This window comes from Rhea pennata, chromosome 5 (genome assembly GCF_028389875.1).
Source record: "Rhea pennata isolate bPtePen1 chromosome 5, bPtePen1.pri, whole genome shotgun sequence".
NCBI classification, from domain to species: Eukaryota; Metazoa; Chordata; class Aves; order Rheiformes; family Rheidae; genus Rhea; species Rhea pennata.
The window spans coordinates 59,129,044-59,143,418 of record NC_084667.1 but is presented as its reverse complement, the minus strand read 5'-3'; the positions used below and the strand labels follow the sequence as shown (position 1 = coordinate 59,143,418).

Genomic DNA, 14,375 nt, shown 5'->3' with positions numbered 1-14,375 from the left:
CGGCGAGACGTGCCGCGCACAGCCCGCTCCGCTCTCGCTCATCAAGGCTCCCCTGACATAGAATAATACATACATTCAAGTGTTTTTTCTTGTTTTCCTCCCATCTACCTGGAAATATTTCTAAAAGGATTTCATTTAATGCCGGGGGGGTGGGGGGGGAATATAATGCTTAAAAACCGTTGCCGTTTGTAGCTGGTTACAACGCTCATAGTGAGCTGAGTTTTTAGCTCCACTAACCACACAGCACCTTGCCTTGAGGTAGGCCAACGACCGAGAACGGCGTGACTGTATTGCCAATAGCACTTTACTTGCTGATTTTGCATCCCCATATTTAAACAGAATAATTGTAAATGCCGAGATATTCGAATATCTGAATCCATTCACCTAATACGTGTGCTATGATCAGGAAATATGAGCAGACGTTAAATGTATGATTACTTTGTTTTTACGCTCTGAATTCCATAACCTAAGAATATTAGTAAGTGATAATACACTGGTATTAGCACAATGACTGCGAACTGCAGTATTTCTATGCCTTGAAATTCAATGCCACGGTTCCCACAGCAACCACGGTCACTCTGCATGAATTTTACATTTGAGGCTCAGAACACACAGCTCTAAATGCTCAACATGCAAGCAAAAAAATAAGCAAAAGCACGTTTTTTTAATGCAATAAATATCATCCGTGCCGAACCACAACTACTACGAGGTGTTAATGGCAGATCTAGGTGAATGTGAACTCACAACTGGCAATTACTATCCCGAAAACAGCATCTGTACAGAGATGCTGACAGCATTCACATTCCTGGTACTGACCCATCTCGTGTTTTCAGTTATTGCCGGAACGAAGAGCTCACTGCTCTCGGGAGAGCTTAAAGCACTCTCAGATCGGAACAAGGCTAGCGAAACACACAGAAGAGTCAGCCAAATCCTTCCGCTTCAAACGCTGCTGACGTGAAGCGCTATCGAGCGAAGAGATCGTCTTCCCACGTTTTTGCTTATTTTAACTAGCCCTTTTGCTTGGAGGCAATACTTGGTAGTACATTAAGAAAAGACCAGCAAAATACGAACACTGTATAACTACTGTTATCTGGATGAGCGTGTTAGCTTGCGACAATAAGCTTAAAGGGAAAAGCTAGGAGCACAGGCATGGAGGATGCTAATTACATGGGTGTCCCGTTTCTTACACTTCCCCTTTCTAAACACCTGCTACTAATAGTAATGCAGGACACGTAAGAAAATTTACTGCAATCACTAGGTTGAGTTTTTATCCAAAACATAAGCGTCTCCCTGTTGCTAAGCGTTTGTTCGTTGAAGCAATGGAGCCTTCTAAGAAAGGGACAGTGGTCAAGCTGCTAAGAGTCAATTTACTACTACTCGAGGGGAAAATTCTACTCAAGTGTGGAAATTTCCCAGCCATATCTTATAATTTTAGATGGGAGTTTAACTGACAGCATTAGTGATTTCTAGTAACATATAGGTAATACATATTATAGGTAATTTCCAAGGCGCTTCTATGAGGACTAATGAGATTACATTGATAGCTGGAAGTATACAAAATGACAAATTTGCATCTTTAAATTAAACTAGATCTGCTACCATCTTCCCATATGCCAGGAAGGACTCCTGAGCCTCTGACTTCATGTTCTTAAAATAAATGCGCTGATACCATCTCTTGCTTTTTTCTTACTAGTTTACCCTGATGATAAATTTTGTGACAAAAAAAATCTGAGAAGCAGTATCATACAATATATGCTCTTGAAATTGCACATAACAGAGAAAGATGAACTTTGTCAAAATCTGTATTAAAATTTTTGAATCCACGAAGACTGGTGAGGATGCTGCAGTGTGAATGACAGTAGTGTTCAAAACACAACAGTGGTACTTACCATTCCTCTAACCTACCTGTTCCCACTTTTCACAACACTGTATTGGACTTTACACTCTGTCTTAGGTCTAACTCTCAGCAGATAAAATTGACTGAAGCACTTTAAAAGTCTAGGTAAGGTAGTATAAGAAACTCTTATCTGGACTTACTTGTTCCTGCTCAGTATTCAGATTTCTTTTTTGGGGGTGGAGGGAAGAAGAGGTACAACTTTGAAAACTTCGATTTAAGCAGTCACCACACAATCTCCAAAAAACTCTCAAGACATTTTTCTCTGCCAGACCTGGCAACCAAGAGGCATCTTCAAAATGGGACAACACGGGTTTTAGGAATGCAAAACTGCAGTCAGGAGCCCATTATATCCACCCACCCCCCAGAGCCCCCCTCGACACTCACCATTCAGACCACGCATTCCAGGACCCCAGTCAAGCCATTACAAAAGCAACACCTCTTGGCCATTAGACACGCAAAAATCCCTAGGCCTGCTGCTACTTTCTCACCGCACACTGGCCTCTGGTTATTTTTAAAACTTGTCTCTTAAGTAGAGAGAAACAGTAGTAGTACTGTAAAATCATACTAGCAGTAAAGCTGGTAAGTCCCCACAGATCCCCCCCAAAATACAAACAAATAAAAAAGCTTATACTCTTGAAGTCTTGTAGTTCTTTGGTTTGGAGATGTGAAAGAAGTTTTCCTTCCAGGGAATTCCTAGAGACTTGAACAATTAGTGTGTATTATGATAAAGAAACATGGGTATTTTCTTGCAACTTGATAGTTTTGCATGGCATTTGGGAAGGACGCTGTTGAAAATCTGTTTCTGATTGTAATAAGCCTTTTTTTTAATACCTCAAATACAGATTTACTCTAAAAGAACCTTTTTGAAAACACTTTAAGAAAAATATTTAAGTACAAACTTTAAATATCCAAAGTATGATATTGGTGCACTTTTTAGAAACAATTACATACTTAACAGGTGAAGTAGGAATAGAGTTATTTCAGAAAACATTTAATATGAAACCTTTTGGAACTTCCATTGAATACAGATTTACATCATTTATCAGAACACTTTCAGTTCAGACAACGAAGTGCACTGCTGGGTGAAAAAATACATTTGGAGGAGTGCTTAAGATGTAGGAAGTGAAAGGACAGGTGACTATTCACCTGAGAAGTACAATGACTGCCCTGAAATGTCTTATTGCTTTTACAAAATGGAGTTTTCATGGAAAAAAAACATACTGAGCAGCACAGGCATGGGCAGAGCACTGAAAGCCAACCAAACCCCAGCAACTCCTGGAGTTCTAAAGCCATGGCATGATACAGAATATACAGAGAATAAAATGCAAATTCAGGAATATCTACTACATTTAACAGCTATGATTACCCTTTAACTAGCATAATATCAATGCCTAGGGGAAGAGGGGGAAGTCTGCTGCCTTCACAGACTACAGATCACAAAAAACTTGCAAAATATTCAGGGTTTTGCATCTGCACCTCGAGTCAAACCTGAACTGTGTACTATGAATAACTATTAGCTCACTGCAAATTTAGGCTCCAGTTTAAAGCACATGTACAGTACATGCTTAAGTGCTTCACTGAAATATAACCATAAAACACTGATTAATACAAAAAGTCAAGTAGATAATGCAGGTATTATCTACAGAAGTCCTTGATGAAATAAACTTAGTATTCAGTAGGAAACAATGCACGAAGAAGTCTCTTGATTCTAGTTTGCAGGATCAAATCCAGCTCAGCGCAGTGATGGTTAAAAAGTGGGGACCATCTGACAGTAGCTTGGTGTCCTATAGAAAGCTAACGGGTCGTCAGGGAGTTCATCAAGGGCAGGTTTCCACACTTACATGCCAAGAGCCACGATGGACTCCCTCCTCAGCAGGAGTTAAAGACACAATTGGCATAAAGCCATCAAAAGCAATATATCCAAAGCCAGGTGGAAGCATGCTGGAAGAGAACTGCAAGGAAGTTTTAACTGCTACTGCTAATAATTGTAGTTCAGGAAGCTGGAAGTCATACCAGAAATGATCAGTAGCCAATTAAATTCCCACTTTCGGGTTTCAACAGTGCACACATACAGGATTCAAAGGGAAGTATTGCCACGTGCACAGCAATACTTCAGAACAGCATCACCTCAGAAGGCGAGTCACATCAAAGTATGGTCATTATTTGAGAGTCCTTCTGTCCTTCGTATCAGTTTGACCTAGTCTAATGTGGAGAATTTGGTCTGAGAGAAAAAGTCACTGGTCAGCATTCAGCAAATCCTATTAGACTGCATTAATCTGCAGAGGAATTGTGGAGAAACACAAAAGTGTTCTTAACTGCAATCAATACTCATAAGCCAAAAGGACAAGATACAATCTTAGTAGTTTAGCAGAAGCAAAAGAATGGAAGCATTTACCCAAGTTTTAATGCACAAATCAACTACATTTTTTAAATGTGATTCAGACTTAAATAATAAATAGGTGGGCAAAATATAATGCAAGACTTACTCAGTAAAAGTGTATTTTTAATAATCTCATGAGATCTACTTAGAAAACAGGACTAATAATGTTCACAACCGTAAATCCAAACCCTTCACACACTTTCTTAACACAGCAGTGAACTGTAAACCTGCATTTACTGCTTATCCCTTCAGTTATTTTAAATATTAACTCAAGTGTTTCCTCCTTGGCCACTTCAATTTTTAGCACCAAAATTAGCCCCAAAAGAGGTACTGGTACAGCTCGATGATGTAAATGAATTGTTTACATATAATACTTTGTATAATATACACACATACTGTACATTCACACGTCCACACAAACAGGAGGCATATTTAAATGAATATATTCTGTTTCAATTTGTTGTCAAAGACTTAGGAGCAATGGAAATAAAGCAGAAGGGGTAATATTTTACATAGTAGGCAACTTTAATGCTGTAGTGCACTTATAAAAAAGTCCAACTCTCCCTCCCAGCTCAGCAGCTTTTTTTTTTTTTAATATCACTATTCAGAAGGATGCAGAAGTTATTGCCTAAATGTTATTCTATACATTTCCATTGGAATTCTCAAAAACACTTGAAATTGCTAACTAATTTACAACTTAACTATTTTTCTTGTTACAGCTTTAACTCATTGGCAATTTTGGAAGCAATGTTTTTAAAAGCTATGGATGTTCCCGATATCCGCTTAAAGCGAACGCCGTTCAGGGACAGTCTTGGCAGTTTACACACCTCCATCTCCCACTGTACAAGGTTTTCCGCATGCCCATCTCCATGGACACAGAAAAGCAAGAAGCGCTCTCTTTGTTCATAGTCACAATTATTGGCATCCAGGACCTTCCGTATTTCCCTCATCATGTCATTGGGATCCATGGAGCTGGTGGTTTTCATGCTCCAGGTAAAACGCAGCGAACGAGGCTTAGCTTCCTTGTTTTCGTCCTTCTGATCCACAGCTACATTGCGGCTGAAACAGAGTAATTTGTTAGTCAGCAGGGCAAGCCAAATCCTCCAGGTTTCGTGTTAGTGAAGCCAACTAACGTTCAAGGCGCACTACTTGTACTACGGCAGCATCTAGAGGCTCCAGCTGTGAGCAATGCACCGTTCTCCTAGGCGCTGCGTAAGCACACGGTAGAGATAAAGCTGAAGCTTTGGGGGCTGAAACAAATGTAAGGTATGAGGGGCAGAACGACTGGAAGCCACCAGAAGGAGAAGCTTGAAACTACCTTGCTGAATTTAAGTAGTAATAATAATATAAGAATCTATCACCTATGATTCAACTCAAAACCAAGTTTTGTTCAGGGCCAGGTGGACTGGGGAGCTACAGGTAAAGCAATGACATCTTTTGCTGTTACGAGCTGCGTTGCTAAGTTCCCTCGAGGCCAAAATGCAGAGTTGATGGTCACTTTAGACATCTCAGCAACACTGTTAGCAAAAAATCCAACTAAGAGGGCCAACATTACTGCTACAATTTTAAGAGACAAAGCACAAAATAGTAAGGTTGCATTCCTCAAGTCTGCAATCTTCTGCAACATTTTTTTATATCTGCTTTTGTAAATCTTTTCCTTTGGTAAAGAAAACCAAGGTCATATATGAAAATGGAAAGAAACATTCTGGAAATTTCTAGTTTGTTATTATTCTTCTACTTCAATTACAAATTAGTGGTCACATAGCTAAAAGAATGAGGAGCTACGTTTGGACCTCAGGGAAAAAAATCTGACATTTATTCTGGGCATATCTAAATGCTGACAGACACAGATGCCTCTTCAAATTTACCTGTCTCAGGTCAAGAGACACATTAGCTGTTGTGCTTTAGTATTTTTCTGAAGACACCTAACCTGACTCCAGCCATATAATTTAAGTCTCACGTTGAACTTCATAATTCATTCTAGAATTTAATCTTTAAAACATTTGGCAATGAATTTCTATGTAATGAGTATTACATAATGCTTTCCTTCTACCACCACTAAGCAAGTAATTGTGGAAAAAATACATAAAAAGTGATAGTAAGGTTAGAAAGCTAAATAAATACATCTCAAAGACAATCTATTGCATAACTCTAGATGCTATTAGACAAGACTTTTGGTAACTTCAAGAGTCAAAGGATTATGCTCTCTAGCTATGCAGTTTGCTATAAGTTAAAAATATTGGCATGCAAAATTAGTAGTATTTTGTTTTAAACTCAAGGTTTTAATTGAATAAATCTGTAAGAATCAGCAGATGGATGGGATGGGGTGGGAGGAAGCAACTGCTTTTATTCAGTGCACATTTTAGTTTAGAAAGCTTTTTCTACTTGAAAACACTTGGTGGAATCAGTACAAATTTGAGAATTTCTGGGGGGTTTTGTAGGCATGTTTTTGAAGATTAATATGGAAAATATTGTTTAACTATTTGGAATTTCAGAGATAAGAAATATAGCATCTTAACATCCTTCGGGGGTTATCCCACAGATATGCAGTCTCTTTAGGGACAGCTTGCCTGCACGGCTACAAGACAACAGCAAATTATAACTACTAAAATGCCAAAAAAAAAAACCACAGAAAAAAAACCAACAACAACAAAACAAACAAAACCTACACAAGGGAAAAGGTAACAGCAAAGACATAAGTTTAGAACTAAATCAGTCAATACTTTTAACAGCAGTTTTGCAGACAGAAATGCTTTTTTGTTTTGTTTCAAAGCTTTAAAGGAAACAAAAGCTGCCACCTGAAGCCACTCTGCCACATAATTAAGGGAAGAAAGGTTCAAACTCACCTACGCAACATTTTAAACAAATTTTACCCTCACCTTGAGCCCTCATATCTCCCGTTCCTCTCATATTCAGTCGGGAGCCTCATTGAAAAGAAAGCAGAAGCAAAGGAAGCGGGAAAGAGAAGACAAATCTTACACTACAATATAAAATATCTGAATCATTGCTAAAAGCTATTGCAATCATAGCAAAGTTGTGTTAGAACACAAAGCAATAAAGATGTAATAAACTTTCTAGATTAGAACAAATTCAGAACATAGCAACTTGCCAAGCCAAAAGAGCCTATAAACCACAGATTTTTGAAAGGCTAACAGTTAGTTTTATTTTGTATGTTTATCTATACTAACACATTTTGCTGAATTTGTAAAAGCGTATGTTAAATTAAAATTACAAAATTTAAGAAACACCCCTAATTATATTTAGATTAATTGTATTAAAGTTTTATCTGGGAATAAGGATATCTGAAAAATTATTTGAGTTGATCTGGTCACCCTGTGTGTGTTCATGCAGGTCAAACTGAAACATCAGATGTTTAAATGATACCAAACCACTTAAAAACAAAACAGTAAGATGCATAAACAGTTTAACAAAGTTTAGGGGCAAATTCAAGATTTCTCAAGCTGTGGTAACTCCATCCTACTAATTCCCCCATTGATGCATCTTTTACATCCAGGAGTAAGTTTTCTTTCTTCTTGCACCTCCTTAAAGCTATATTGCTGATTTCTGCCATATTTTAAAAGTCTCAGATTGACAGAATTAAGGGGGAAAATCATCTCCTTCCACCTTCCCCCTATTACAGTACCACAGTTCTACATCTCAATGTTAATTCTGCTTGTAGAGAAGCCAGTTTTCCAAGACTTGGTTGTCAGACTACTACAAACTAGTACATGGCTTCACTAAATAAAAGTAAGTATGAATAAAACTAAATACACTAAAGTGATTTGGTCAACAGCTGTCCAGTAATAAGAATGCAAGACAATATGACAATAAAATTGTAATAATGAATTGGATTAAGGAAGACAGTAATAAAACAATTGACAAATCTTTAACTAATTCTAGCACTAAGTGTGTTTTTAATATTAGTCACTTTCATCGTAGTAAGATCTTACAGACCAATGCTAAAGTTCAACTTTCCTAAAACAAAAGCCAAACCTGATGATCATTTTGGTAGGCAGAGTAAGACCATGTGCTACTCCACTGTACCGTGCATCAGAGAGGACAGAAAAAAAAAGAAAAGGTCTGAATATACAACCCACAAACTTATCCCTTAGGACAATTCTGGAAGAGTGAACTACCAGTGGGAAGGGAGAAAATCATTACTCGAAGCAACAGAGCAAATCCATACTTTTCAAAAAAACCCATCCAAATGATCCATGAAGGGCTTATTTTACTAGGCAAAGCAAGGAAACAAGTTTGAAATACTGCTCCACTCAAATTAAAGCATTCAAAGATTAAAGAGCCTACTGTGTTCCTAGGAAGTGGAAGATGACATCTTTAAAATCTGCACACATTTATGGATCACTTCCACTTTCTTTTAACTTGTCAAAGGTCCTAGAAGCAGGAGCATAACAGGTCTTCCCAACAATGAATAGTCTTCCTGTTACTTTTTCTGGATAGATTCAATTTGAGATAAAAACCCCTCTCTGATGATGTAGAAAGTTAACCAAACTTTAGAAAACCATAGTCTAAATTTGAGAAAGCTCCTTATTTACAAAGTACCTGCCATCTTGAAATCATAAATACTATTTCATGCAAGCCTCTTCACTGGGTTTTTCCATGCATCAGTCAGCGTGCCATTCATCTTAAGACTGAAAACTGTGCTCAGACATGCACTCTCAAATATAAAATATCAAACCAAGATTTGGAAAACTGTGCCAGTTTCTCTAGATACTCCTTTTTTGTGAAACAAACTGCTATGGTTATGTTCTATAAAACAGCATGCATACTTTGAGAACACTAACTTATTGTACTGCCAGTATTGTTCTGGTAGGTGTACAAGTCAGATACTTAGGTCTCTTAAATGCTAATACAGTCTTTGCTTCTGCAGGAACTGCAAATTGCTGGTTTACATTCTGAATTTTCTGATTTCTCTTGCATAAATTAAATGGACCAAAAAACTCCTTGGTCTTAAGAATGGAAGAACTATGTAGAAAAGTTCATTTGTCATGCAATGTCTCTCCAGTACGTCCTTTATTTTTTGCTACATGATTTATGAACAGCTTTCAAAAATATAAGCAATGTTTCTACACATCTCTCCCAATTCTTTTGTGTTTTCTCTTCTTTACATATTTGTACACTCAGTGTTAAAAAAATCAGTTAAACACAAAGAAAACTATCTAAAATGATATTCCAGAGCTGGAATAAAAACAGAAAAAGGGGGTTGGCAAGACACTAAAATAAGATTAATTTATTGAAATGGAAAAGGTGCTGCAATAAAATCCAGAACATCAAAAGTGATTTTTGCTATCTGCAACATGAAAGAAATTAGTCTTCAACAATATGCAGGTTGGAAACGACAGTGCAAGGTACACAAGTCAGATCTCATATCTCTGGGTACCACGCACAGTATTAGAACTAAGGAGTTTAAAAAGGAGTGACTGATCACCTTTTCTTTCTCAGCTCCCTAGAATGAACTTGCAGTACTATATATTCGTGGTATTGGGTTATTGTAGTTCTTTCAGAATCAAAAGAGTCTATGATTCATAGAGTACAAAGCAAGAAGAAACTGTCAGAAACTGTCATTTTACATTTAACTTTCTACCTACGTACAGGATCAGGTGTGGTGGGATACCATGGACACTTGAAGTAGACTTCAAAAGACATGGTCTGGTCCTGTGTGGTTAGCATAAGACTATGCAAACCCCTTATTCAAAAGGCACACTCATAAGTTACTCGTCGTTAAGTCTCAGAGCTGAATAGTGACCTTTCAGTTTAACACAGTACTCCTATCAGCACTTTCCATCTTGCTTCAGAGCAGCATAACAACTGACTTACATGCATCCAGTTTTGGAGATTGCAACTCAAACTATAAGCCTGTGTTTTAAAGCAAATGTGACTACTGAGGGGCAAAAGCTCCCTCACACTAAGTGGTATGAGCCTCGTAGGTACAACGTTATAGCTCACAATGCATGACAGGCTAAAGCTTGCTTTTGCTCACTGTCAGCTGTACACTGCGTTGAAAACCTTCTTTCCTTAACTATCAGTTCATGCATGTTTACGCAGACTTTTGATTGTTTCTCATGTTAGTACATTTGCATAAATGTTACACTTTTTTTTTTTTTGTAACTGAAGTGCTGTTTGCACTCCAGTTGCAATTCACTTCAGCAAATACTTCCTTTAACATACACTGCCATTTGACCTTCATTCAATCTTCCAAATCCGAACGAGCTGTTAGACATACAAATGCCATCAGTTTACTTTCTACTGTACCAACTACAGACACCACTTCAAAATGTTTTTTATAAAGTCTTATAAAACAGAAGAGAAAGAACATAAATTTAGCATCACTTACCTTTATTTGCTTGTAACCTTATGTTTTGTTTATATTTTCATCATTGTTATCAAACACCTCATTCTTCAAACATAAGCATGCTAAGTGTATTAGTACAAAGAACAGAATTACTTTGGTACTACCAATTCTATCAAAGAAAGAACTCACAGGGCATGCTTAGCATCTTGTTATACAGGTGCCACAGATTTTTAAGTATAATCATTAGTTAATGGATTTATTTCTATGCTTTCCTTTCACAAAAGGAAGTATTTAGTTGTCAGCAGAAAGTTTAGTTTTTAGAAAACGAAGGCTAGAAAGCCAAATCTGTTGTTAATTGCAGGAGCCACTTTTTTTTTTTTAAATATAAATAAATCCTACCTTTTGATAAACCTGAATGACATGTTTCTAAAAGAAATTAAGTCAAAATAATAATTAACAAAAAAATTGTACAAGATAATTTGAAAAGTCCATTAAGAGTGAAACATACAAAAAGATCTCATTGCAAATGCACAAAGAAATGACACTTCAACACATTCTGAGATTAGGCAGATGATTTAAGGTCTGCAGAGCCAAACTCTTTCCTTTAACATTACTATTTCCTTTCTTCTGAGAAATGAGCCACCAGTAGTTATGAATTAAAATACTTACTGGTTTCAAAGTCCTTTAAAACCTATAATGTGTAAGGTTAAGATGATCATCTAAAATGATGTTTGGATTTTCTTTATATATTTCAAATAGAAGGCAAAAAAAAAAAGAAAAAAAAACAGTAACCCTACTATTATTAGATCTTGAATATCTTCAGAGTTAGGTTACTTCCTTTAAAACATTACTGTAGTCATGTTGTGCCAAACACAGTCTTAAATATCTAACTAATTTAGTGGCAGAAGCTGTAACCACCAGAACATGGTTAATCATCAAAACATAATGCTACTCCCCTATAGAGAAAACTAGAATAAATTAGCAAGTTTTTAATTTGTTCCTTTTTTAAAAAAAGGAGAAACATAACTGTGTGTCTTGTGATGGCACTGCCTGCCTTCTAGGAGTTTATCTGGCATCTAGCATAAAACAAAGCTTCAATCCCGAGAGGTCCTCCAAACGTAAACTTAGTAATCTGCAACAGTGCTATTTTGTTACAACTGTGTGTTATTTCATAAAGTCCAGATAGAATTTAAATTATTGTCAAAAGTACTGGGCAAAATTTTAAAGAAAAATCACACTACACGGCAAAAGCTGAAATTCGGGGCTAACGATAGAAGCTTGACTGCTGTCTAAACAATCCACTGACATACTGAATGCTAAACGGCATGTTCCAGCAGCACAAATAAAGAGCTTGCATGTTCATATTATGAGCGTCCACATTTGGAATGTCAGATGGAAAATTAAATATTATAAACAAGAGTACAGAAGGAAAGATGTGCCAAAAGGATGCGTCTGATTAAGACGCTTTACTTAACAAAAAGCAGATGCCTTAACTATTCAAAAAAAAAAAAAAAATCAATTTCATCTTTTCCTCTCTTAAAAGGGAAAAATAAAAAAGATCTGGAACTTGGTATAGCACAGTATTTCTCAGAGAAGTATTTAGCTGACAGTTGAGCAGGACAAAACATTTACCAAAGGCAAGGATATCATGTTCCAATTTTTCATCAGTGAAATCAGTCAGTTGCAAAAAAATGGAGCTTGGCTTAACATTATTTTGTAGAAAGGGGAGACTGTAAAGAGGATGCCAAAAAAGAAAGAGAGTGCACACATGTATAGCCATAGAAAGGACAGGAAGAAAGTGGCTTGACACTCATATAAGCCTAAAACAAAACGCAAGCAGGCAAAGATCATAATGATATATTTCCAAAAAATCTCTCATGATGAAAAGGGTACAAAAATCTAGAGATTATCTTAAGCCACAGCCAGTTAAGAAAAGCCCTCACTTCTGCAGACAAAAGCTGCAGTTATCAGTCACCTGAAGTAGCTGGCATGACTGCATAGGTTTTATATGTTCAAGGAAAACATGCTTTTTCAATTTTAGGATCTGTGGGAAATAAATTAAATCATACATGATTTTGAAATTAGGGGCCTCATCAGCATTAAAAATAAAAGAAACACACCCTAAACATCAATACAGGGACAAGTTCCTGCTTAAGGTAGGCTTTAGCTAGGCCACACTTCACACTAAAAACAATCCGTGGATGAACTCAGCATTAAAACAAGAGTAAGCTTTTCAAGGCATGAGCAGACTGCTGCCTAAACTGAAACTGCAGTATCACCATCACTTTAAGACAGCCATTGCTAGCACTCCTGCCAAAAGAAATGGTTGTTTCCTGCTCCTACCCTTCCATCCTGTGATATTTTTATTTGTATGCTGTCAGGAAGAGTGGAGGAGAGAGGAAGTATTTTAGAAACATCAATAGTCTAAGTGACTGTGGAACCGCAGCCTGAGCTTTTAACACTGCATTAAACACCAAGACTGGGATCCTAGTTTCTGCATCCTCCAACCAGGCAGCAGTGCTTCTACTGGGAGGCCACGCAGCCAAGAGCGCGCAGCTCCATTTGAGCCAAGCCAGCGTTCTAGCTGCAGCATTCGGGCCCAGTCCTAGAAGAGTCAGCCCACACCAAACTGCTCGGCCTCAGTTTTTATCCTACTTGACTCAACTGCTAAAAACAAATGGCTTTCCCTAACGAGAAAGAACCATGAAAAAAAAAAAAAACAGCACAAATCAATGCATTAAGACGCAGAAATGGTTAAGACAGAGCAGTGAATGCGGACAAAACCCAAGCAATGAACTATTACATACTTCCACTACCCGACAAAAAGAAAACGTTGTGCTAGAGCATAACTTCACCATTTTAGTCAGCTTACCTTCTTGTTAGCTTTGAAGTTAGTTTACTAAATAGATTAGTGGAACCCCTGGTCCGAGTCTGCGACAGTGGCGTGGCTTCGTGGGACAGGCTGGGGGAGGCGGGTGGCCCGTTGTAGGTAGCAGTGCGTCGCTCCCTGAGCTGTCCGTGGAAAGTGCTCCGACTAGCAGTTCCTCTGGGGAAACGAATACGATCAGGTGTGGTTGCGCTGCTAATGCTGTGAGTTGAAGCAACAGGAGTTCTTTGATCGGGGATAGTGCTAGAGCAGAAAACAAGAGACAATGCTAGAACTTCGTTGCACAAGCACTACAGCTTTGCAGGAAACACAGAACACTAAGTTCTACAATAAAGCATAAGCAGACACCTTTATGTAGGCCAGGGTAGGAAATATCAACATTATTACAGCACCATATGGGATCAAAATTCCTAAGAGGTGAGGATTAAAAGGCTGCCTAAACAGAAACCTACACAGGTAGAAAAATATAACGTGAGCATCCTGGAAAAGACCAGATAAACTAGGTATATACAAGTTTCATTGAGAAGCCTGATACAAGAAGGGATGAGTGAAATTTCCTTCCACAAAAGAGAAGCAATAGATTACTTTAACAGCCCCCCCTCCCCACTCCATGTATCTTTAAAAAACTTGCTATTTTGAAAATATCCTACACAAAACTCTACAAGCAAACCACGTTGACTAGTGAAGTCCTTTGGGATACACAGATTATAGTCTCCCACACACTGACAATAGGGAATGTCCAATATTCCTAACCTAAAAAAAAAAAAAAAAAATGCTCACTATCGCAGGACTAGGTCACATACAGCCTGACAGGCCACAAGACATGGAAACAAGACTAAAAATGAGGAAACACACACCTTTTGGGCAATAGGTACTAGAACAGTCTAGGACTAGAACTCCA

General features: G+C 37.7%; 1 protein-coding gene across 9 annotated transcripts in view; it reads right to left on the bottom strand.

Annotated features, from left to right (window-relative positions):
* Positions 1-4,778: 4,778 nt before the first annotated feature.
* The window catches only part of MARK3 (microtubule affinity regulating kinase 3), a 60,025-nt gene continuing 50,428 nt past the window's right edge, over positions 4,779-14,375 (bottom strand). For 3 of the 9 annotated variants that reach the window (XM_062576914.1, XM_062576915.1, XM_062576919.1), the window contains 4 exons: positions 13,460-13,717; positions 10,987-11,013; positions 7,157-7,201; positions 4,779-5,336 (listed from right to left, as the gene is read on the bottom strand). In XM_062576914.1, coding sequence (XP_062432898.1) covers positions 4,991-5,336; positions 7,157-7,201; positions 10,987-11,013; positions 13,460-13,717 — 676 coding nt within the window. In that variant the 3' untranslated portion in view covers positions 4,779-4,990. The remainder of the gene's footprint in view (positions 5,337-7,156; positions 7,202-10,986; positions 11,014-13,459; positions 13,718-14,375) is intronic. The other 6 variants (XM_062576918.1, XM_062576923.1, XM_062576916.1 and 3 more) reach the window with 3 other exon arrangements.